The following is a 24,526-nucleotide window of genomic DNA, read 5'->3' as shown; positions in this document are numbered from 1 at the left end:
ATAGGATCCATTCTTACTTGCTATGTTGAAAAGCACACCACCCAGGTTTCTGTTGTCAAATTCACTATGTGGGAAGTGAAGTTTCAAATGTGAGTCTGAACTCGTGTGTAGTGTCAACAGTTGTGTGTTTTCTGATTGTGATACACTGGAGCAGAATTACAGCGTTGTGTTAAGAGATGTGTGGGAGCACCTTACTGAAGTGGGTAATGTGAACAAAGTGTTCTGTCCTGTTCTGACGTAGAGCTACAAGTTCACACTTCAAATACAAACTAAGATAGACAACTAAATGAAACCCTAAAACAAACTAAATCAACACACTAAGTCCAGTGACTGCATTTAGCAATTAAAACAGAATCTGACAAGTTTTTGAAGCTGCTTAAAAAATATATATATATATTTAAATTGTCAGTCTTCTCACATCTCCAGCTAACGGGAAACAGAGTCTATCATTTCTGAGAGCAGTTTGTTGGATGCGGCACAGCAGTAGAGATAATTTATGGGTCAATATGAACTTCCATCACCACAGAAGCTGAAAGCTGTGCTGGCCTGCGGCAGCGATGAAGAAAAGAGCAGAACCTCTAAATCATAGACACCGAACATGTAAGACAGGCAGGAAAAGGCTTATGCAGGAGTCTACACAGGGTACAAATGTATAAACAAATGTATATATGCTCGCATCTACACTCTTAAAAGGTTTTGCTGGAAAGTTCATTTGAAGACCTAACTCAAATTTTCTTCCCCTGTTACCAAACCTTTCAGTGACCTTACAGGGAATAAAATAACACCATCTTTGAGAGCACTGAATCAAATGCAGCATTGCCAGCAGCAATTACCACAGAGGATTTACTCCAGAGTGTGACTGGTAGGTGAAAAGACAATGTAACAGGACGATAGTTCAGGTAATTAGTGCCACAATGAAAAGCCTAATTGACATTACTGACAAGATGGGGTAAATTTGTCATCTGCAGCTCCGACAGATTACAGAACAACAACCGCAAGAGGATGATGGAGTGGAGAGTTAGAGCACTGGTGTTACGGATCAACTAGTTTCCTTGTTTGCCAGAGGAAACAGCAGATGTTGAAAACTGAAACACAACATCGTGCTGTCCTTGTAAATGTCTTTTTATTGTCTTTTTCATGAAAATGTCAAAACAGGCCCATCTGCTTCTTTTGGAAATGAGTCAATCAGTATTCACTCACAGTATTCACGTTTGGAGCACAATTTTCTACCTGTATTTTTACATTTTCTACCTAATCTCAGTCCTTTTTAACATTCCAGTCAAGTCATCCAGTTTCAGGGCCCTGGTATTGTGCATAGTAGCTCATAGACATGGCTTCATGATGAATCACCTTAATGAAACAGAGCTATCATTAATAATTACACCAGTGCTTCCTCTACAATGACAAGATAAAATGTCTGCTATGTAAGTTGTAATACAACATATTAGAGGCATAGCTTATCGTATGTATATTAAAACACATTGTAATACTTAAGTGACTCGTCACTGTTAAATAGGTGTAAGAGTAGGCCTCTGCTTAAAGTTGATTTCTTTTTAAAAGATAAATCAAGACTCAGAAGGTCCCTGATGAGGTGCACCCTTAACCTTACTTTGAGCAAATGTCATATGTGCTAAAAAAAATTGGATTTCTCAGGTTTAATTATATACACACGAAAAATTAAAATGTGAAAAACCTTTTGAGGTTAATATTTGCATTTTCATGGGAAGAATCTGTCTAAAAAAAGGGGAGCTTGTTTTTAACGCCCAAAATAGTCATACAAGGCAGTGCGATGAATGTTAAATACCCATCACTTTTAAAAAGATGCGACTGTGAACTTGCTTGTGGCCAACAGAAATCAGGATGGAGCAGGTCAATGGGCGACCAATGGATCAACAATGAAGTTGAGGCTTTGTATTGGCTTTCCATTTATTCAGAGCATCTACACGAGATAGTGACAACTACACTTTTGATAAGATAGTGGATTCATTTATGCATGCAGCATGTGCCTAGTTGATGTACTTTCCTTCAAATATTTGTCCCATCTCTATGACAGTGGGTCAGGTCACAATCCATATTTCTGAGTAGATATAAGTGTCTTTATTCTTTCTTAAAACTTAATTCCCACGGTTTTCAGAACACCTGCCAGAGATTTCTCTTTAACTTCACCCCATCCACTACTATGTCAATAAGCAAATATTACAAAGCTGCAGTATACTGTTTCCTGTGTAAAGTGTAAGCAGCACTCTAGTTAAGGTTGTCTCAGGCATTGAATAGCCTGGCAGCATTGCAGAGGTATTCCCTTCTGAAGGTCTTTGAGTGAGGTTCACCCTTCTAACCAATGAATGTTTTGTAGCTTCTTCTTTACCTAATACCTGGAGGGCTGGGCAGAGTGCGGAGGAGCAAGGAGAGGAGTAGCAGAGAGCACTGATTTGGAACCTCATGCTATCATTCAAAATATTGTACCTCACAGCAAAGTGTGCAGTGTTTGATAGTATCATCATCATCACATTAGCACTACAACCAATTAAATTACTCCTCCGCTATGTCTAAGTTAGTTTTGCTGCTCATGAAGTGCATTTCCATGACAGCTCCACTGTAAAACTTTGCCCTGCAATACACGCGGCAGTGTTCCTGATATCAACTAAACAATCTCATTTTAATTCCAGCTGGAGAGAACACTAATTTTTCAGAGGGCTGCAATGGTTAGATTCCCCCTCATGTTTTCACATTACACAGCTCCTCGCAGTGGTATCTCAACATTTATCTCATTTACCACAGAGGCCAAACAAGGGGAATTGATGATGTAACCCAGTGTAAACACAGAAGTGGCGCTGCGAAAACTGATTTAGAGCCTGCATCGATAACCAGAGAGAGAAAGTGAGTGAATATGTACAGGGATTAAGAGATTTTGAATTTAAAATTCTCTTTGCTCGTCCAATATTGCAAACAAAAACAAGAATAATTTACTTTAATAGGAACCATATCAAGCATTTCAACCTTTGACATATAAAGGTGTGATTCGAACTCACACCTAAGACACCAGACACACGTGATTGAAGACAAGGAAGTTAATCAATGTGCAATGTAGGAAGTTCTGTTTTAAAAATTAGGCTAGAAAACCTCAAAAACGTTTCTCTGTGTCTCTATGTTCAGCTGTCTAATTAAGGAGAAACTAAAAAAAAAAAAAACACACACACTTAAAGTTATTTATTTAAAAGACATATATTTTTAATTAGCTCCTTATTTAAAGGCTGTAGCTGTGAACCACAGATTTTTCTGCCACTTAATTGGTGGAATGAGTCCTGCTGCCTTAAAGAGCTCATAAGAACAAGTAATTAGTCCAAGTTTCACTCCAAAGTTTTAGTGTCCCAGGTTGGCCACTACAGCTCTGCAATGAGTTTAAAGATTTTTTTTTATCACCAGTAAACACTGAATATATTGACTATATTGTATTTTGGTGTAACATGAAAAATCAATAAGCTTTCAATGCCAGCTATCCGATTAGATTTCATTACCTGAATGTACCAATAATGTGAGGTTAACGAAGTGGAAAAAAACAAAAAAGAAAGAAGCAAGGGAGTAAAATACAGGCAAGCAAACCAAAGTCCAACACAGTCCGTGAGTTAATTTAGGAGCTGATCAATGTGTGCAGCCTCAGCCAGATGAGGAGTCAAAGAAAAAACAAAAGACAATAGGAAAAGAGAGCAGAGAGCAGAGACAGAAACACTTCTGGCCACTGATTATAGCCTTGGAGAGAAGCACAGAGCAGAACATACAAAATGTGATGTAGTGACGAGAGTGTGCACAGCCTTGGACAAGACGACTGAATGTGGTGAGCATGAGCAGCACAGCCTTGCAAAATAAGAGGGTGATAGATGGGTAGGGGAAGAAAAACAGGTGATAGTGGCTGTAGCCTTGGACAGAATGAGGAAATGGATGTTGGCTGAAAGTTGTGGATAAAATGTGAACATTAAAACAGATGTGGAAATAGGCGTCGGTAGTGGAAAACACAGCAACAGGGATAACAAACACACAAGCAAACTGCAACATAACAAAAGCTAAATACATTAAGACAGAAAAAGAAATATGGACATGCTGAAATGTGTGTGCGTGGCCTTTGACAGACTGATATACGGACAGGAAACTGACCTGTGAGCACTGCCTTGGCGGAGGGTTCAGCCAGGTCCAGGGCAGACTTGCCATCAGTGTTGCGGATGTTGGGGTCGGCTCCATGCTGCAGTAGCACTGTACAACAACAGGGCAGACACAGACAGTAGCTGAGCTCCTGGACTGACATGCAAACTCCCCGACATACACCTCCTCCCAGGCCTCCTCCTGTTCCTCCTGTTGTTGCTACTGGACCACATCCTGCTCCATAAACTGCTCTTCCTGCACCTCCTCCTTTGTCTGCCACTTTCTCCTCTGCTATGACTCCTGTTCCTCCAGTTGTTGTGTCTCCTGGCTCTCCTGACAGCCTTTCTGCAAGTCCTGTCTCACAACTCTCTCCTTCTCCTTCTCCTCCCTCCCCTCCTCCAGCTGCTCCTCCTCTGTTGCTAGCGCTGCTCCCTCGGCTGCCCCTGGCTGCCCCTGCCCTGCGAGCCACGCTGCTGATGTAAACAGACATGCCACAACAAGAGCAGCGAAAAACTATGCTACACCACACCACCAAAAAAAACAAAGAACCTATCTAAGCAGCTACGTGACCACAAAACACATCACACTACCATGGATGAGAGAGGGAAGGCTTTGGTAAAGCTGAGAAAATAAATAAAAATAAGTGAGGAAGGGAGGGACAAGTGGCTACAGCTAATCGAGGTAGCAGCAGCAGCAGTGACGAGGCGGGCAGGCGGTGCGAGTGGAGAGACTTTCGCCTCTCCAACTGACTGAGCGATGCAGCGGAAAGCAAGATGAGAGAGGAGAAGGGAGGAGGGGGGCTGAGAGTCAGAGAGGATGAGAGAGGTAGAGGACGAAAAGAGGGGAGGGAGAGAAAAACCAAACAAGTGTTGGTTTATTTGAAAGAGAAACAGAGACAGCAGAGAGCAGGGAGTAATAAATTTAGCAGAAAGGAAATTTAAAGAGATGAGAGAGGAAAAAAGATCAAGGAAGAGAGCACAGGAGAGAAGAAAGGTGTAAATGAATGGAAGAGAGAGGATAAGTTCTGAGATTGTGGGAGACAAGAGGACAGAGGAGAAGAAAACAAATAGTGTAGAGGAGAAGGGGGGTGGAAAAGGGAAGAGAAAGAAAATTAGAGGATCGAAAAGGTTAGGAGACGAGAGGAAATAAAAGGATATGGGAAAAGGGGAGAGGATGAATAAAAGGGAAATAAGAGAAAGAAGGAAAAGAAAAGAAACAGGAAAAAGGAGACAAGGAAAGGAAAGAAGAGGAGACGGAGAGGGAGAAGAGAGAAAAGAATAAGAGAGGAGAAAAGCTTAGGAACGGAAAGGAAAGATGAAAAACATAGGTAGGGAAAGAAGAAGAGGATGAGCAGAGAGGGAAAGAGATGAGAGAAGTGGAGAGGAGGTGCAAGAGCAGAGGGGAGTGTGGAGTTATGTGACTACCGAACAGGTATGAGCTGAATAACAAACTCAGCCTGCGCTCAGTTTTGTTGTAAATGAGCTCTTTTGAGGGCGTTAGTGTCAATACTCTCACTGCCCTCCTCTCTATCTCCTCTATTGTGATTGCTGAGCAGTTCCCGCTGCACATGCCCTCTGACTTGAGTACACTTCACACCACCCTGCTCTAACCCGGCAGAGACGAAGAAGAAATAACCAGCCATCAGGTTAATGCTGCGTATACGTATGCGCATGTGTATGTGCACATGTGTGTGTGTGTGTGTGTGTCTCTCTCTCTGCCAGCACTGACGCAGACCTTAGTCACCCACTCACCCCTCAACAAAAATATGATTTAGCTCTGCACCAATCCCACACACACATGCACGCGCACAAACACACACACACACACACACACACACATAGTGCACACAGATGCTCAGCAGCAAGAGAATAATGATATGACCATGAGGTGGAAGGAAAATGATTGATTCACGACTGATCATCCACAAACTTGTGGATATTCAGGTTAAAATATTTTATAAATCTAGCAATCCAGCCTGCACCGTTTCTGAATCACTTGCACTTGTCAACTTCTAAATTACTTTTGTGGTTTCAGTTCTGCCTCCAACGTGAATAGCTTGTCTCTAATATCTGCAAAAGCCATCTCTGAACAACCTAAATCTCTTTTTGACAGGATTAGTTTGCAGGTCCATGTCAGGTTTGCACTGGTTATCTTGTGCCTGTCTGCAACGTCTACGTTCAATCAGTGTGTAACTTTACTCTCACCTGAATCAGTCTCTGTGTAATATGAATTGAAAACTGATTACATGACTGGGACAAAGCTATGCTGTGCAGTGTTTAGACATCTTGCAACTGTCACATAACCTCTGAGAAGGATCTTATTTGGTCTAAATTTACATTTTGATATTTTCGGAGGCATTTTGCACAAGTCAACATTTAGGCAGACAGCTTCAGGCAGTGACTGGGCAAAAGTCAAACCTCTACCTTACATAATCAAGATAAGGAAGTCTTTTTCCTGTGCTCGTTGTTAGTAAAAAGTGAAGAGAAAAACTGAGACAGCACAGCCGCAGAACATTTGTCTTTGTCCGATTTACAACTGCTGGAACTATTAATGGTAATCATTTATTTATAAACCATTTATACAGTCAAACATCTCCTACTTCCAGCTTCAAGAAATGTGAGAATTACACTAATCTTTTGTTCTTTCACAGTATAGAATATATCAAGATCCAAAACAAGACATTTAAAGATGTCAGTTTCACCTTGTTCCATCATCTTCACTCACAACGCTTTACGCATCGTAAAATGTAGTCAATTTAAAACACCTGGACAAAGGTATTTAACCCAATAATAAACAGTGGCACCTTGACAACAGATAGAAAACATATTGCTCATATTGCTCGTCAAACTTAGCAACATCTAAACAAATGTCAAAATAGGTGCATTATTAGTGACCCAGGGAACGAGGAAAATTACACGGAGGAGCAGTTTCTGGTAATGCAAGGTAAATTTCTTACTCAGGCACCAAAGAAAAGCGCAGTCTGTGCATCATGCTGAGCAGGGGTTACAGTCAAATCAGAGCTTATTTGACTCTCGTTCCGCTGCCAAATGTTCAACCTGGCAGGATGATAGGCTACGAAAACTCTTGCCAATAAGCAGTCCACTGGAGGTCATGTGACTTTTGTTGACAAACCTTGGTTTGCTGGGGACTGTGCAGTAAAGGCTGTAAGGAAAGACAGCTGCGATTGTGGGGAGTTCATCTAAGTGGTTTAAACTTGGCATTGGCCTTACCAGACAATTGAAGGCTTTGTAAATGTAGGTACACACCCCTACACCTGCTGACTAGCTGAGTACTCATTTTCAGCACTTGAAACAAATCATTGTGTCAACGTCATGGTAAAATTATGGTTCAAAATAGATAGAATACATTGAAAAAGGACAAAAAGGATTCTGGACAATATTTGTCTGCATCACATTTTAGAGAACGCTGTTTGTAGACCGGGGAGGCTTTCGTGTGTCAGCCTTCTTTCTGTCACAGGTTAATACAGAAAAACGTTCACTCGTTGCAGTTGTCAAGGACACTCACATCAAGGACTAGAGAATAATGATAAGTGGAAATGTGTGCTCAAGTGTCTCCTTGTGCCAGAGGGCAGCAAAACAAGTAGTTGTTATTTGAAGGCAGTGAAGATGCCAGCTTTTCCACTTTTTCAATGTAACCTGAAAATATTTACCCTTTGAAGCGGCAGGAAAGTTAAGTGCGTAGCAGTGTACTGTTTCACAAAATGTTATCCAACTGTATTTTCTGGGCTAATCGAAGCATTGGGCAACAGAAGTTTAGGATGCCTGTGTCGGTTACATGACAGGAGACATTAAATGTCGCCAGAAAACCACTGCACAACTCAACTAAAAGTGTGACCTGAAACACAATTAGTGAAGTGTTCGGCTAAATGCTGGCAGCAGCCATCACATTATCCTTTGCATGAGCTGCTCCTTCTCAAGCCCGGTGATTGTAAATCTAAGATAATGAGCCTCATGGAAGATTTTTATATTTTTAATATAAACTTCTGCGTGTTTCCTTTTTTTCCATGCCCATGTATCTAAATGTAGATTATGGAGCATGTTTTGTTTCTAAATTGTGCGTGAATATATGAAGCTGCTGTAAATCTTTGCATGTCCTTTTACTTCCATTTTAGTGCCATTCACAATCTTTGATAAATCACAGTCTTTAGAGCTCCATTTAAGTCTTTTGCTGCTATGCAGTTGTTCAAACCCTTCGGCAGCAGCATTGAAGAAACAAATATGACTGCCACAGCCTTTTCTTCCTTGATCCTCTCAGCTCTCCCAGCAAGGTGACGCCGACTGTCATCCCATTTATTTGTTATTACTACTCATGTTGAGCAATGCTTCTCCATTCAGAACAAAAAACATATCCAGCAACTTACTGCTCTCATGCTTTTTAGGCTGTGGCGCATCGTGTCTACTTGAGATTTTCCTCGAGGATCAGTAACAAACCTCTCTGTTTTTCAGTTCACCTTTAAAGACCAACTGCTCATGCTGCTGTTATCCTCTCTGAACTCAGCTGGTGGTGCAGTTTTAGGTTTTTTTTAATTAAAACTCGGTTGGTGGGAGCACATATATTGTAAGACAAAGAAATCAATGCTCTTTTGTCCCCTGTGTGGGTTTAAGAAAAAGCAGTAACACAGTAATTGCAATTTATGGACTATTTGCCGCTTTATGCTTAATGGAAAATAATAACATACAGTCTGTGGGTGGTTCATCATAGTTTCTAAAATTACTGTGCGATTACGAAGAATGCCTGGTTGTAACTTTGAGGAAACAAGGGAGAGGGATTCAAAACAACGGTATAAACGCTTGACTCTAAAATGAATACAGAATTTAATATCTGAAAGTTTAACAGAGCATTAACACCACAAACATATTTAGCAACATTACAGAGGACGTAATGCCTTTTATTGTCCTTTAAGGACCAATGCAATTGCAGGATCTACTGTGGCGATCAGCGACACCAAATGCTTTCAGAAACGAAGGAAATAGCAGCTACACTAAATAATGTCTTGAGGCACAGGGAGGTTCACAGTGAAATGAGATATCTAGCAAATCATGTATAAAATGAAGACAGTTAATACATACTAGACAAAATCATGTTTACTTGGTGTTCAATGTCTGCACTGTGTGCTTTTGTGCGCTTACCTATACAGACATCTATCTTGCCCTTGATGGCAGCTTCGTGTAGAGGTGTGTAGTTCCAGTTGTCTCGAGCATTGGGGTCAGCCCCCTGACACAGTAACAAGGACACCACCTAAAAAAAAAAAAAAACACATCCCCAGTGATCTTTGTCTCTAGAGATAATCTTCCTTTACTCCAGCCAGGGAACCTTAAATAGAACAGTAAACAGTTGTACAGAGCCGAGCTGTGACATCATGTGACATACAGTAACACTCTCTCTCTCTTTCCATATATTCTTCTCCCTGTTCTCTCTTTTATCGTAGGTACTCTTGTGCTGCACCATCTGCCGTCCTGGGACTTCTCTCCATCCCCTGGCTGTCAGTGCCTCATTCCAGATGTTTTGCATCTGGATCCTAGTCCTCCAGGAGCATCAGCCTCTTCATTGTGTCTATCTTTCACTCCCTTGTGTTTTTGTCATCCCTGTCTCTGTTTCCAGGATGTCCACACACTTTACTTCAGGCAGCAACTCATCCCCAGTTTGAAAGCTTTAACTGTCTTTTTTCCAACAGAGACACTGTATGATCTGAGAGACAGATCGCTCCACCCAACATTACACTGCCAGCCAGGTAAAAAGTTGGATGTGAGGATTTGGTGATGATGAAAATACTTTAACATTTTTAACTGCAATCAGAAGTAAAGTGCAGTTATGATACAATTCAGAGAAAAAGAATAAAAATAATTAGATAGTGGTGTGACTGCACATTGGTACTGATATTTAAGTAAATATTTTATGAGAGATAAGGCCACTTTTCAAACAAGGTTACAGAATACTCTAAAACAACGCTTTAAAAGCCTCTAAAACATCTGAAATTGCAAGCATTAGAATAACTGTGGTTGACAACCAGAAGGATGACAAGCATTAGCACATCTGCTACAGATGATTTAAAACATTGTCATGCTTGAGCTAGACCAGAATATCAAAGTAACAGTGAAGCAAAAATTTTGCTCTCTCTAGGCGTTTTGTCTGACTCGTTCAATCACAGCGGCAAAGAACTGACAAAATAATCCATGTGAACAAAGAGCTGGCGAAACTGACATACAAGCATGTGTCAGTGTTATTGTGTAAGGTCTCACCTCAGAGTGACCAAATGAACAGGCGTTGTGGAGCGGGATCAGACCCCCGTCATCGCGAGCGTGCACATTAGCACCTGTTTGAAGCAGGTGGTCCACAACATCTTTCCGCCCGAAACCTGAGATGAGAGTTGAAGGTTGGTAAAAGTAGTAGATGAACTCAAAATAAGCTTATTACCGCTGTACTACTACCATCAAGGACACTGTACATTTTTCTTTCATTTATCGTATTTCATGTTACAAATCAATAGCCTGTCAGGTTTATTTAGATTTTTCGTCTGGTCTTTTTTTTAATCATCATATTGTCCTTTTGCGTTGTAAGATGCTTGTAGCAGATGTCTGCGACAGTGCATCTCGGGACTCGAGAATCTGTTTCTGTTCAGGCTGCAGAGGATTAGGAAGGCCTGTGATGTAAAACAGCTGTGCATGGTTTTCTTTTTTTATCTTTCCTTGTCTGCTCTTGCAAAAAAAAAAAAAAAAAAAAACGTATGGAACTAAGGTTGAAATAAATGTTTGACATTCAATTTTTCATTTTTTTTTTTACTTTTTGCAATTCTAGTGATTTGACACCAGAAATCATTGAACACCAACAGTGTAAAAGGTTTGCCTACACTTCAGGAAAACCTTTTAATGTCAGCTGTTATTATTAACATTATTTTATTATAGTGGTAATTCACACCTCAAACTAAGAAAGAAAAACAGGTATTTGCTTTAAATCTATAACTTAAATGGTGCATTTCAAATCTCTGTGTGCTGACAGTGTCCTGAAAACTTCTAGGTAGACATACAACTAATGATGCTGCTGATTAACCTCTGTGATCACCGCAGGTCTAAACTTTTAATAAGTGCTTTATGTTGGTTAACGTTACCTGCAGCAAAATGCAGGGGTGTAGATTTGCGTCCGGCCATGTCTTTAGCGTTCACATTCACTGCATCCACGAGTTTCTTCACCCTTGAAACATCCCCGTTTCGACAGGCTTCAAACAGCTCCCTGAACGCCCCGTTTGCACCGCCGCCGGTGTTTCCGCTGCCCGAGTCGGGCGTGGAGCCCGGGCTTATCCCGCTGCCCTCGGTGGTGGTCGGGGAGCTAGCGCTGCTGCTAGCGCTGCTGCTAGTGCTGCTGGTGCTGGTGCTAGCGCTGCTGGTGCTGGTGCTGGTGCTGCTGCTGCTGGTGGTGAGGGCCGGAGCTGGGGAGGTGGTGGTGGGAGAGGCCGGGGCTACCTCACCGTCAGGAGCGTTTTCCATTGCGGCTCCGTGGGGAAGCGGGGAGGCATCGTCGGCAGGTGCCGGCGGAGAGCCGGGAGGTGAAACGGGACGAGAGGAGCTGCGGGGCGGGGAAGACAGCAGGGAGTTTAGCTGCTGCTGCTGCTGCTGCTGCTGCTGCTGCTGCTGGGAAGAGCGACGAGGCGTCGCCATTTTCACAACACAACAGTCCCCAGTAGCAACAAAAACACTGCTGACAACTTCCTGTCAAGGAAAGTCCAACTTCCGGTCGGGATTACTGGGATGAACTTCCAATATGTAAAAAAAAAAAAAAGAGCATACTGCAATTATATCTTTAGTTTACACATCTGAATTGCATGTAATGTTATGTAATGTTTTTGTCTGAGTGAAATGTTTATGTAGCCCAATATAATGTGTATGTTTTTCACTGCAAGATGGAAATTCATGCTCAGACAACAGGTTATTATCAGGGAAAATATTAGGTACGTTGGAAAAATCTTTATATAAATGCACATTCATCGATTTATTAGTTGTTTAAGCGTGCACGTTTTCTTTGAGCGATGATGGTGAACTAAATTTATAAAAGGCTTTAAGGATTGATTAGTTAATTGATAGCAGATTATCGAAATACAACATCGCCATCTAGTGGCCGTCACTGGTAATGACTCCAGAATATGGGCTCTGCACCAGTATCATTAACAAGCAGCACACAGAGTATGACAATAAACAGTAAATATTTAGAAGACCAACAGAAAGCAGCAGGGAAAACACTGGGTAGGTTAGTATAGGTCCAGTGATAGCACAGTGGAAATGTTTAGCTCTGCGGCTGGGGAAAGGTCCTGAGAGAAGTAGACCGAGAGGAAGAAACCAATAGAAAGAAGACACAGAGTTAATGCCATGCAATCAGGACATATAAATGAACAGAGGAGACGAGAGTCCAACGCTATAGCGGCATAACTAAGAGATGGTTTTGAGTCACCTGAGCCACATCTAACTACTCAGTTTATTACAATGGAAAGTTTTAAGTCTAGTCTTAAATGTAGAGAGGGTGTCTGCCTCGGGGAGCTGGTTCCACAGGAGTGGAGCCTCATAGCTTAAATAATACCTCCTATTCTAAGTTTAGAAACTCTGGAAACAAGTGAGAGTGAAGTGTTTTGTTGGGAAAATTATGAAATTATGAGAACTTTAAGATATGATGGAGTTTGGTCATCATATGCAAAAGGGGAAGGATTTAAAAACGTTTACAGGGAGCCAATGGTGAGAAGTTAATTAATGTCTGTCTCGCAAATTTTGGTCACAACTGCAGCATTTTGGAAGCTTTACTGGAGGAGTTACATGTTATTAGTGATGAATTACAGTGGCCCAGTGTAGAAATGCATGCACTAGTTTGTCAGCATCACTTTGAGAGAGGCTGCTCTTAATTATAGCAATATTCTTCAGCTGGAAGTAAGCAGTTCTAGACAATTCTTATATATGATAGGTAAAGGAAATATCCTTGTTGAAAATAACTAAAGGTTTCTCACAGTAGGAGGCCAAAGCTAACCATCAACCATAATGTGGGTGTTTAAGATTAATTGGATGTTGAATTCAAGCGCAGCGGGAAGAAAAGAGGCAGTATAAGACTGATGTTTCATAAAGGAGTCTAGAGTTATAGTACATGCAATTCCCTCTGTGCTAGTACGACAGCAGATCTGGTTTTCTCTAACGGGTATGATTTTATTTGTAAAGAAATAAAGTAATTGCCGCTGAGTGGTCGGGGATTTGATAACCGTGTTTTGAGATAGACATCTACACAAAGAGGGTTTTTGGGAAATACTATTAAATGTTCAGTCGCCAGATGTCAGAACAAGATCAGGAGTGTGATTAAAACTGTGAGCGGGTTTATTTAATCTTTGAGTAAAACCAATCAAACCTTAATATGAAGAAAATGCAGTGTTGAGGCAGGTATTGTCAACATCTACGTGACTGTTAAAGCCAGTACAATTACTTTACTAGTTTGGGTGTGAGGCTCTCAAATGAGTTTGTTTAGGTCTAGGGTTGCCTGGGGTAAGCCTTACTGGAGGATTGCTGCTACTCCAGGTGAATGTTTAACGAAAGGTGTGTTTGACCGATTGACAGGTGATGCAGTCTGTTCAACTCTACTCTGTCAGTTGCCACACAGGTTTTGTCTGACTTTATAGCTCCACCTCAGCTCCATTAAACCTCCACCCTATGGACTAAACTTAGATTTTGTGACTCTAGTAGGAATGCAAGCTGCATTTTTTCTACCTATAAATATGAGGTTGCAGACTTGATGTCCACATACCTGTGTTACAAAAACAGTCTCAACAGAACACCTGTTTATCTCAAGACAGATAAATTCACCAGCACATCAGTGGATTCACCTGAACCCCACTTTCTGGACTGTGGACAGCAGCCAGACTGATCAACACAGTAGCAGATATCCTGCAATAATGTGTTATAAGGAAAAAACAGTTCTTAAGGAAAAATTAAGTAATACATGGCGTGCATGCACATAAACAGGTTGACAACAAGGATTCAGCAAGTAAAGTATATGAACTATGTGAGGAATCTATTAGTGTGCATCTGTGGTATGTGCTTGACAACCAGCTTGTTTGTATCTGAGAGTCGTGTGCTTTATTTATACCTCCTTGCGTTACAATGCCATAATGCAATGATTTTGTAACCGGAACTGGAATAAAAATGCTGTTACGAACAAAACTGTAAAAAGCATGTAGCAGTGCTGTGTCATTCAGGAAGGAAATGGTAACAAACAATTAACCGAGACACTATAAATTGTGTCTCAGTTGATTGTAAGACACGATTTAAAAATTTCAAAAACTGTAAATTTTCAAAAGGCTGATCAGTCTCTGACCTTTAAGTATACACAGTGTGACATGTTTAAAATAGGTGACTGCTTTTCCTTACAGAAAAATAAAAGTTTATTGTTTAACCAGGTAAACATCTAGTTGCAACACTGTAATTTTCTGCATCCCAAAGCACAGTCAGGTTCATATGTAATGTATTATGGTAATGGATGTAAAAGATGTGTTCTCTGAACACCTCCTCAATGAATTCACTCGAGATGAGAGCAAAAACCAAGTCTTTCATATTTACTCTGAGGGATTTGTCTAAGGTGTCACTGTTCAGAACTTTCATCATTTTCATGCACAATAGAACATACTAATATAAAAACAAACTTAAGGGTCGCCTTTAAAACTTGGATGAAAATCTTTCCTACTTAAAGGCTGCCTGAAGTCTCAAACCCACGAAATGCGGAGCTTCTTCTCTCGAGACACTTTGCCAGGCCTTTACTACTGCCGTTATCAGCTGCTGCTTGTTTGTGGGTCTTTCTGCCCTCACTTTTGTCTTCAGTAAGTGAAACGTATGTTTCCATGGGTTGAGATCAGGTGACTGACTTGGCCAGTGAAGAATAGCCCGTTCCTTTGCCTTGAGCAACAATTTAAAAAACAAGATTTAGCTGTGAATTGTTTTGGATCACTGACCATCGGTTTTGCAGCATTTTGCTAAATCTGACCAGAAAGTATAGCCCATACACTTTGGAATCCATCAAAAAATGTAAACGTAACACTCAGAAACATGTCCAGGCCCTTTAGCTGTTTTATCAGTCACTGAGTAATGAGGGAACAGGTCAGTAATTTGTTTCCATTTCTATGAGCACCACAAAATGTGTGTGTTTATGAAAACAGCTGGAATTTCTTAATAGTTAACACCACACTTTGCTTTTCAACGTGGTAGTTGTGGACCGACTGCATATCAAGCCAAAGATGTAGTGGTAATAGCAGTGGTTGTAATGGTAGTAGTGCTGGTGGTGGATATTAAAACAGAAAGGACAATTAGACATGTAGTGTAAATGTTACACAACTGTTCTCTGGTTTATTTGTATGTTCATGCACATCGGCCATTATTATGGTCATTATTTGTGCACTGTGAACTTGCACCTTCTAAAGAGACTACTGTGAACAATCCAGTTTCATAAGAATATCAGACTGAATGAAAAGAAGGGCGCAGGTGAACAGAGAGATCAAGAGGCAGGAAGGTATTTGAGCAGCAGAACCACATTCTTAGCACAAATGCTCCGTCATCATGATCATAATCCTGCTGTCTAACTAGATCTACTAAACATCACTGTTATGTAGCTTCCAAAATACTAAATCTTGCAAGAATAGGAACAGTTTTCCTGATCTGCAGGTAAGTCTGTTTAATTATATTTCATTTAATTATAAGAATCACATAAAAACCACATTGCTCAGTGCCTTGTTTTTTAAGTTATACATATAGGGGTGGGTGCAAAACACACTTTTCTCAGGTTAGGCTTTTATGAGACTGTTTTGAAACTTGAACAAGCTGAGGAACCAGACGCGCCCAGCTCCAGAGACCTTTCACTGACAACTCTCTGCATCTTTCTCTGTGGCATATCACACATTTGCATGATAAAAGCTTCGCCGAAACTCCCCATCTCTCTCTCTCTCTCTCTCTCTCTCTCTCTCTCTCTTTGCTTTCGCAGTTCAAAAGTTAAAAAGCTGTCGGAGCGGCCGCGCACGGCGCGCCACACCACACCACACCTGTCCTATCCGAGGACACAAGCAGACAGGTAAGACTAAACCCCGCCCACTGGCAGGTTTCAGTCAGACTTGTTTTTTTTTTTTTTTATCACCAGCTGTCAAAAGCGGGACGCTCCTGTCTGAGTGACTACATTAGTGTTTGGGAGTAAGAACAGCAACAACACCGACAGCAGCAGCCGAAAACCATGCCGGGGCAATCATCGAAATGGATGCGCGTAAACATGCGGACGCCGGGCATCCTGATCTTCGGGTTGGTCATGGCGCCTTGCGGCTGGGTGCTGGACCTCACCGCGACAGTGGCTCCTAACTGGAGGACGCTCAGCAACATCCCCAACACCCCATCCAGCCAGTTCATCGAGCAGGGCATCTGGGACATCTGCATAGCCAGCACCGTCAGCCAGTCACCGACGTGCGGACAGCAGGACACCGCGTACTTCGGGAACCAAATCGTCAAGGCTGGCCAGGGTCTGATGGTGGCCTCCCTGCTGGTGACTTTACTCGGACTGGCCGTGGCCATCCCGGGGGTGCGCTGCTGGACCAACAACCCTAACTGGGTGTTGTCCGGCTTCAGCGGACTGCTGATCTTCCTGTCAGGGGTCATGGCCATCATCCCCCTGTCCTGGTACAGCTACAGCTACACAAACATCTCGACGGCCTCTCCTCAAACAAGCGTGGCAGTCGGCTATTGCATCTACCTGGGCTTCATCGGCGGGATATTTGAAGTCGTGGGTGGCTTCGTGATGCTTATAGGGTTTTGCCGGTGCTGCGGAGGACGGAACCGAGGGGAGAGGAGAGTTGAGGACATCAGAGCCAGGTTCAACCAGCAGCCGGCGCAGACCAGACCCACCTACGTACCGAGGTCGAACCGGCCCCGGAGCAGCGCCAGCAGCAGCGTCCCCTACTCCAGAGACGACATGGACGATGATGTGTCCTTCCCCCGGGCCAAGAGCCCCGCTGCCGGGTCAGTCAACACCTCTTACGCAGGCAAACCCTATGACGCCGACCTATGAAAAGGACATGTCCCACATCTGGACACTTTCAGAAAAACAACAAGAAGAAGAAGAGAAGCAAAAGAAGATGAAGATCAACTTGACTCCCACTAAAAAGAGTGAGGGTGTTAGTGAAGGTAGTATTGTAGTAATAACTAGTAGGATTAGAAGTCACCACACTGCTGACTAGAGAAAGTCAAGGTGAATGCCAGCAGTGCCAGAGATCAACCACCTGAAGCAGAATCCCTTTAGACGCCTCACTGTTACAGTATTACATCAGTAGAATAGTAATACGTCATCGATTAGTTTATATAGTGTGTAAAATGTGTGAATGACAGAGAGTGGCTGCAGATGAGAGTCACTGTGGGCTCAGTCTGATCAGGACTCACTGGAATATAATTGTAAGATATTACACTTGTGGTAGAGATGAGAAGAATATTAAAATGGGAGGTAATGGAAGGAGATTGCTATGAAGGGAGCCTGGAACATGAAGAATTAAAAAAAAAAAAAGCCATAAATCTGTAGATCTACATTGTTGAGAAGAAGAAAATGTTACTTTGAACTGAACGTGTCTGATTTACTTTCCACAAATGATGACAACTGTAATTTTTTATGTACACTGGCTTATGCATCTTTTTTTCTGTTCTTATTTTAAAATACTTCATTTTAATGCACTTTACAGTTTGTGTGTGGCTAAACCATGCAGGTGATCAATATTACCCTCATTGCATTGCTGTTATTATTAAATGTGCATCGAGTTTCTTAATGACAGGATGACTGAGTCTCTTTCCTCGACTTGTTTCCTTTAGGATTAGGTGCAGGTACAAATAATCCCTCAGATACTAAAGGCTAATGTAAGTGCAGAATCCTGAACTGTAAGGAAACGATGTGATGACATGTAGAGAGGGTAGAAGTCATTATGGTGTTCAAACCCATTCAGCTAGACTACATTTTCAAGTGATCCTTTTCTTTCCTTGTTGTTCAGTCAGCTCAGCTGTGACCTCAGAAATATACAGACAATGCAGCCTGACTGGTCTGACTGGTCGGGCGTCTCGTCTAAAAACCCGTTCTGTTTAAACTGGCTTAGCATCTCAAACAAACTGAGCCGAACAGTTGACACAGTTTGACGCTCAAGCTTTGTTTTTTTTATTTTACTTTACTGTCACTGATTCATTAGAAGGTCCCAGTTGGACAGGATGAATGCGTTTGAGTTGAAGTTTTAGCGCCACTTCCTCGGACATGCTTCAATATGCTTTGGATGAGGTGTCAACACCCCAGCTGACCTACGTTAATGTTTTTTTTTTTTTTTATTTACTTTGACACCAGAGTCATTATCAGCTTGGACAGGTCGGACTGAGACACAGAAGACATTAACACAAGTGTTTTTACAGTCAGGTTTAGCTGGGAAACGTTCTTGTGTCAACATAAGCAGATCACTTCTACCCAGTTCTGGTTCCTGTTGAGTTTTAATAAACTCTGAGGCGGCGCACGAGTCACACGTATCCTAGAAGGAGCTGAAACAGGAAGCAGCACGTTTGGTTTATCATTGTTATTACTGTAAATATTGACATATTACAGCAGCTCATAAAAATATCTTAAGGACTTCAAAATGATTCTTTTTAAATCAGATACTAGCACAGTAGTTTAAAGTAATTAGGTACTTGGCACATGGCACAGCTGCTAACAAGAGCTAGTGACTGTCTGAAGAGGTAAAGATACATATTCATATGTCAATTGACACCAGTTGTCCACATAAAGTGCTATAAATGTTCTTGTGTTACATGTAAAATCCAACACAGCTCTAAACAATAAATAGTATTTAGCAAACACACATCTCTATTTTTCTAAAAACAACCTACAAAGCTTCCCCGAGCTACAGGCCAAAAGAAACCAAACTTCAGCGTGTCAGCAACCGACTTTATTTATGCACATCTGTGGTATTTATATAGCGGCTATACAGTACAATAGGAAGAAAAAGTATGTGAACCTTTTGGAATTTCATAGTTTTCTGCATTTGTTTGTCATAAAATGTGAAGATGTAGCTCTAGTCCACACATTTAGCTTTTTAGGGGTTATTATTAGAGTTCATAAACTTTTTCTTCTAGCACTGTAAGGTTTTTGTGGTTGTTCTCAACAAACACATAAGATATCAGATTTGTTTTGTGTTATTACTTCACGTGAATTGTATTCGTAAATAGTCTTGGCTTAAATAAAGATCAGATCACACTTTAAAACATATTAATGCAGAAAACCATGAAATTCTAAATTGCCACTATAAATCACCAGCCACACACACACACACACAAATGGTGTCACCAACGCTTTTTTAAAATGTATTTTAACCGTTGTTGCAACATAGAGTACTGGATGTCTTGTTGTGGACAGTTTTGCTTTTTCAAGTTTTTCAAGTATGTGTTTTTATCCAGGTGCAATCAGGGCGTCACCAGCACTTTAAGAAATGTGTTCCACAGGGTCCATTTGATTAGTTTCAAAGACAGTATGTTTTAGCTTTTAGTAGAAATGGGTCTGGGTTCTTCCTGGTTAAGTTGCTGCAGTACGTTACTAAAAGCAATAATGAGAATACCAACTCCCTTATAATCAACCTAAGAGACAATGGCAACATTCACACTTACAGTATGATGTGCTGCAGCAAATATTTATCACATGAGAGGACTTTTAAAATGATACAAAACAGGATGTGCAAAGGTGTGTGCAAGCGTTTTAGTTTCGGTAGTTTAACGTGTTATCTCATTGTCAAATTTGACATCAGTTGGTAAAGGTAGCTTACCTTCACTGATGGGATGATTACAGTACAGTACAGACGCAGTGAGAACAAAGTGCACAATCCGAGAACATAATCGCTTTCAGGACTTTATTATCTATGATGATTCCTGCCTTTTGTTCTAGCTTTTGTGGTTTTTGACAAAAATTTTGCAAGTAGTTTCAAACATTTAAATGTAAGAAGGGTCATGACGTGTTTTAATCTTTAATTGACCATAGTGAGTAAAATGTGAATAAAGTCATAACTTAAAAACTACATTTGAAGAAAAAGCAAATCAGATTGTGGATCACTCCCTCTGTATTACATAGTGGAAACTGTAGCAATGTTCGCCGCCTTTGGGATATTTAAAGGGTGTTACTGCTGCATTAAAGAAAGTAACTGATAGGTAAACATTTCTTTACCCTATCTATGGAAACAAGCTTTTGCAAAGAGATAGCATGCTCAGCCAAGTACATTTCAATGGTTACAAAGCTGGCTGACACATCCTGACATGCCAACAATGTAGCTGTGTGCTTAGAAAAGCAACAGCGAAGAAACATTTCTCACTACGTTTTCACACAAAGAAAAACATTTATTCAGTGAAAGTCTGTTGCAGAGAAGATTCACAAATTCAGTCTGGATATGAGGAAAACAAGTGGCTACAACAGCTGTATGAACACATACTTCTTGATTGTCTCTTTATTTTTAGATATACAGTATGTGGTTCATCTGCACTAAAAAGTTACAGTAACAAAATAGAATAAATAAAACTACAGTCAAAGCCAAAAAATCTTAAAACATTTGCACAGTACTATAAGATAAAGAACGAAAGAAAAAGACAGTGACGAAACACAATTCACAACAGTACCATAAACAGAGAGTCTGCAGTCATCTCCAGGAAAAAAGTAAAATGCCTAAAATGCCAGTGGTGTACACACACACACGCGCACACACACGTAAACACAGGTCATTCAACTCGTCATTGAATGACAAACCATAGCAGCGTGTCACTGTGGATCCAAAACATTTCTTTCCTGTAGCGTTCTGATTAATCACTATAATGTTGCAGTGTTTAGGATTTTTACTGTGTAAATATGAGGCTCAATTCATGCAAGATTCATGCTTCAACTACACTAGAAGCTCACTGCCGAGGAAAGAATGAAGGCGCTTCATGGAGTCTCTGACCATAAAGGCACGGTTGACCTGGAAAAGAACGAGAGGACAGGACATGCAGGTGGAAAGAGACTAAACAAGTACAAACACTACAATGTTATTTGTGGTAATTTGTCTTATGTTTTACTTATTTGGCTCTTATTTCATCTTGTGGACATTGAGACATGTCCGTGTGGTCATTATGCACCTTTAAATGAGCCGTGTGACTTTTGAAAAATAAACAGTATTGCTCACTTTACACAGGGGCACTGGCTAAAGGTTTCACTGACATCTCAGGCACATCAGGCCTGTGCCCAGAGGGCCCATTCAGTAATCCACCCGTGATAATACAAAACTTTGATAATGTTAGGTTAAATTATAAGTTAAATAAGTTTATAAGTTAATTTATGGTACTTTAAATGCTTTACAGTCTTTACCTCAGATATAATGGAGATCTATCCACATTACACAGCACTCTTTAGTGCCTCCACATTTCTCCTGTTGACAAGAGAAACAAATATATATTTTAAACAATTCATCCATGAATATTTTCTTAAGTTGATGATCATCTTACATCCCGTGAAACACCAAGTCAGCTGTAGGTGAGCATCATTTCCTTAGTGTTTGCATGTCCCACGCTTCAAATCAATAATTGTTTATGTAAAATGAGAGAGTCCACGCTGATTGGCTGTTCAGTTGTCATCTTAGAGAATCACAGCAGTAGAAGAGTAGAAGATTTTATCTAATCTAAACTGAATGATTAGAATAAATGAGACAAATTACATCAGATTGTGTTTTTTAGAAGTCACTTTATCACCATAGCTGATATCTAATAATAATAACAGTCATGTTGTCTTCTGTGTTGAACAACTTCCATCACTTACACCTGTTCTTCCCACTTTCTACCCACTCATACATTTTTTGACTCTTGGTGCTAGGCTGTCTGTGCATTGACAAACAATCCAACTGCCAGTGTAAATATTAAGCATTGCGTCATGTTGTGTCTGTTTCTGATCCAATTTCCAATTCTGCTCAAAACATTTCAAAAACGCTTTGCGCAGAATTGGAAATATGACTAAGTCATACCGTCTGTCTACAATGAAACATAGACAGGATCCTTTTTCTGTACCTTTGCTTCTTCTTTTTCTTCTGCCGTAACTTGGCTACGACAAAAGCCAGGGTCACTAGCCCGATGAGGACACCAAGCACACTCAGCATCAGTGGCACACTTAAAGCACCGTTAATGGTATATTCGCAGAAATCACCCTGGTAGCCCAGATTACAGTCACACAGCAGATCACTGCCTCCATCTGGAGAAAGCACACAGGTTCCATGGCTACTGCACCGAGTGTCTCCACAGGATGGATCTATTGGCTGGGGAGGTGGAGAGAGAGAACAGAGTAGAGAACTGCACGAATAAACAAGAGGCACCCTAAAAGACAACAGGTAAACATAACAAAGAAGAGAGACTTTCTATAGGACAGCTCAAATTGATGTCCTGAGAGTAGACTAGAGTAAATAGCAATTCAAATAAGCTCTGTCACCAGTGTTCAGTCAGAGAATAAAGTAGTACCCGCACCAAACGCACACAATTACTTCTGCATTACTACATTAGTTCCACATCCATTTAAAAATATTTCACTAGAATTTAAAGGGCAGGCGTGGTAGGACTAATCTGGTTCAAACAAAGAGGACCTATTTAGTTAGATAAGATCTAAAAACTATCATGCAGACCACAGTTTGACAGACTGCATTTCAATTATCTCTGTGTGAAATTAACTTTCTACCTCTTGACAGCTTTAGGACATTACACACTTCATAGTTATGTAGCCTGCAGTAAGTTATCACATGGAAGATAAAACACATTCTGTGACTGTTAAAAGGAAAGACAAGATTTTGTAAGCAGGACTGTGAGGCAACATCAAGAACTGGGAGCTGACTGTGGTGCGGTGGCGCACCCTTAGATATTTTACTTTTAAATCATCACATACAAATGACCAATAAAAACAATCACAGAAGAAAGTTGCTCTAAGACAAAAGGAGATTTATTTTGGCACACATTAAAAAAAAAATAGAAAGGCAGCAGCATGGGTGACGTAGCCTGAACCGGGATTCCTGCACTGCTAGTTAGACCTAAAACACCAGGTTTAGTTGACTGATAAACAATGTGTTGCATCACTCTCCCCTAAAATAGGCAAAGGGTCAGAATAAAACCCATCTACTCACAGAAGCAAAGACGGTATCTGTGGAATCTGAAAAGGTAGGCTGTGGAGATCCCATTTTTGTTGTGGAGACGTACTGGATCTGTGCTCAAGGGCCCGGGTGCTGGAAACTTCTTTGAAGAATTTAAAGCTCCTCTTGTCAGTCAGTCAGTCAGTCAGTCAGTCAGTCAGTCAGTCAGAGAATCTGCAACAGGAAGGAGGGAAGAGGAAGACAGCTGAAACCTGTTAATACCTGCCCGTTTTTTTCCCCTTCCATATAAATCCACACCTTCTCCTCCTCCCCGTGCCTCTTTGAATGGGCCGTATCATTTACACACTCGAATAGCTTTGACTGTGACGTAGCTTTTCATTTTAAAAGGAGAGTGCACGCTGATGAAATGTTCCACTCACAGGCTGACTCACAAATAACACAATGCACAGGCATTCCCGGAACAAATGAATTTCATATGTGTGAGCTTTAATCTTTAACAAAATGCTGTAGGACACCAAATGAACTGTATGATTTAGGTAAAAATATAAGATAAGGAATTCATTTGACTGTATTAAACACCTCACCAGTATGAGTAATTGATGATTCAACACTTTGGTTACTGCAATTTAAGCTTTTCCAATTTCAACATAACATACTGAAAGAGCTAGAAAACCGTGGCCCACAGGAAAATCTCTCTCACACACACACACTACAGTAAAATACACATGCATAACCAACTGCAGTATAATTTACATCACAAGTGCAATCACAGTTCACTTCAGGCAGAAATTGCATAATATTCAATAAGGTATACAGAGTTCATATGCGTTATCTCTGTTGTAATGTGGAGTTCAGAAAAGCATGTAGGACTTATCCACACCCTCTGGCGTACATATTTATAGGTTGTTAGGGTGCCATGTAGACATTTCCTGTATTACTATGTGAAGGCAAAGTCAATCACAAAAGTATATCACGTCATCCAGAGATGTTAAGATCAAGTTATGACCACGGTTTGTTTCCTGCATTTCCCTTAGTGAGATATAATCAAAACACGTGCATGTGTCCTTGCTATCTCTGGATCACGTGTGGCTGATAAACAGCTGGACATACGGCAAAAGAAAAGTGGGAGTAGGTAGATTACAGAGAGGCTACAGACGGACACTGACAGCTGAAACAACATTTCAGCGTTTCACATACAAGTAAAGAAGAGCTCTCAGGGTGATCAGTTTT

General features: G+C 40.9%; 2 protein-coding genes across 2 annotated transcripts in view; one reads left to right on the top strand and one right to left on the bottom strand.

The window, feature by feature from the left end:
* The window catches only part of LOC113148304 (poly [ADP-ribose] polymerase tankyrase-1), a 69,330-nt gene extending 57,505 nt beyond the window's left edge, over positions 1–11,825 (bottom strand). The window contains exons 1-4 of the mRNA XM_026339961.1: positions 11,261–11,825; positions 10,395–10,510; positions 9,285–9,393; positions 4,150–4,245 (exon numbers count right to left, since the gene is read on the bottom strand). Of these exons, the coding sequence (XP_026195746.1) occupies positions 4,150–4,245; positions 9,285–9,393; positions 10,395–10,510; positions 11,261–11,807 (868 nt within the window). The 5' untranslated portion in view covers positions 11,808–11,825. The remainder of the gene's footprint in view (positions 1–4,149; positions 4,246–9,284; positions 9,394–10,394; positions 10,511–11,260) is intronic.
* A 4,469-nt stretch (positions 11,826–16,294) lies between these two features.
* cldn23a (claudin 23a) lies at positions 16,295–17,961 on the top strand. The gene has a single exon (XM_026340026.1). The coding sequence runs from the start codon at positions 16,387–16,389 to the stop codon at positions 17,209–17,211; it is 825 nt and encodes a 274-aa protein (XP_026195811.1). The 5' UTR covers positions 16,295–16,386; the 3' UTR covers positions 17,212–17,961.
* The last annotated feature ends 6,565 nt before the right edge of the window (positions 17,962–24,526 follow it).

The sequence above is a fragment of the Anabas testudineus genome, chromosome 22 (assembly GCF_900324465.2).
Source record: "Anabas testudineus chromosome 22, fAnaTes1.2, whole genome shotgun sequence".
In the NCBI taxonomy this organism is placed as follows: domain Eukaryota; kingdom Metazoa; phylum Chordata; class Actinopteri; order Anabantiformes; family Anabantidae; genus Anabas; species Anabas testudineus.
This window is presented reverse-complemented; position numbering and strand designations above follow the sequence as displayed.